This window comes from Meleagris gallopavo, chromosome 15 (assembly GCF_000146605.3).
Source record: "Meleagris gallopavo isolate NT-WF06-2002-E0010 breed Aviagen turkey brand Nicholas breeding stock chromosome 15, Turkey_5.1, whole genome shotgun sequence".
NCBI lineage: Eukaryota > Metazoa > Chordata > Aves > Galliformes > Phasianidae > Meleagris > Meleagris gallopavo.
Window position 1 is genome coordinate 998,247 of NC_015025.2, and position 1,105 is coordinate 999,351.

At 64.0% G+C, this 1,105-nt stretch overlaps 1 protein-coding gene across 1 annotated transcript in view; it reads left to right on the plus strand.

Annotated features, from left to right (window-relative positions):
* The window catches only part of LOC109370010 (protocadherin gamma-A8-like), a 45,137-nt gene extending 44,097 nt beyond the window's left edge, over positions 1–1,040 (plus strand). Inside the window, exon 7 of the mRNA XM_019620297.2 lies at positions 7–1,040. Within this exon, the coding sequence (XP_019475842.2) occupies positions 7–1,040 (1,034 nt within the window). The remainder of the gene's footprint in view (positions 1–6) is intronic.
* The last annotated feature ends 65 nt before the right edge of the window (positions 1,041–1,105 follow it).

Here is a 1,105-nt window from a genome sequence, read left to right on the forward strand (position 1 = left end):
AACGAGGCGGAGGGGCGGCGAGAGCGGTGCGGAGCGTACGCCTAGCCGGAGGCGGAGGAGAAGGCGCGAGAGAAGTGGCAGAAGAAAAATCGGAAGTGGGAGCGGCGATCGTGAGGTGGCGGCGGTGTTGCGGTGGCGGCGGGGCCGTGCGGGAGATGTGCGCGGCGAGAGAAGGGCGCTGTGGCCGGAGGCAGCGGGCGCTGCTGTGCTGCGTGTTGGTGGCGGTGTGGGAAGCGGCGTGGGGGCAGCTGCGCTACTCGGTGCCCGAGGAGCTGCCCAAGGGCTCGTTCGTGGGCGACGTGGCCGAAGACCTGGCGCTGGAGCTGGCGGCGCTGGGCGGCCGCGGCGCCCGAGTGGTATCCCAAGGCAGGACGCAGTATTTCGCTCTGCATGCGAGCAGCGGCCACTTGGTGACGGCCGAGAGGATCGACAGGGAGCAGCTGTGCGAGAGCGAACCACAATGCGTGCTGCGCTGTGAGCTGATCGTGGAGGGCGAGATGAAGGTTTATGCAATCGAAGTGGAAATCACGGACGTTAATGACAACGCGCCTAGCTTCAAGAATTTGGATATCGAGGAGGAAATAAGTGAGATCACAGTCCCGGGAACGCGATTTCCCCTGCCCGAAGCTCACGACCTAGACGTGGGTATGAATTCCCTGCAGAGCTACGCGCTGAGCGGCGACGAGCACTTCTCGCTGTCGGTGCAGGCGGGAGCCGATGGCGAGAAGCGTCCCGAGCTGGTGCTGGCCAAGGCGCTGGACCGGGAGGAGGCGGCGTTTCACGAGCTGCTGCTGAGGGCGAGCGACGGCGGCGAGCCTGCGCGGACGGGCACGGCGCGCATCCGCGTGGCTGTGCTGGACGCCAACGACAACGCGCCCGCGTTCAGCCAGGCGGTGTACACGGTGCGAGTGCCCGAGGACGTGCCCGTGGGCTCCACGCTGCTCAGCGTCACCGCCACCGATCCCGACGAAGGAACCAACGGCGAAGTGAAATACAACCTTAGGAAAATGACGAAGAAAGCTTCAAAGTATTCCAACTAGAACCTGATACGGGAGCGATCAGACTGTTGAGAAATCTCGACTTCGAGGAATGGAATTCCTATGAA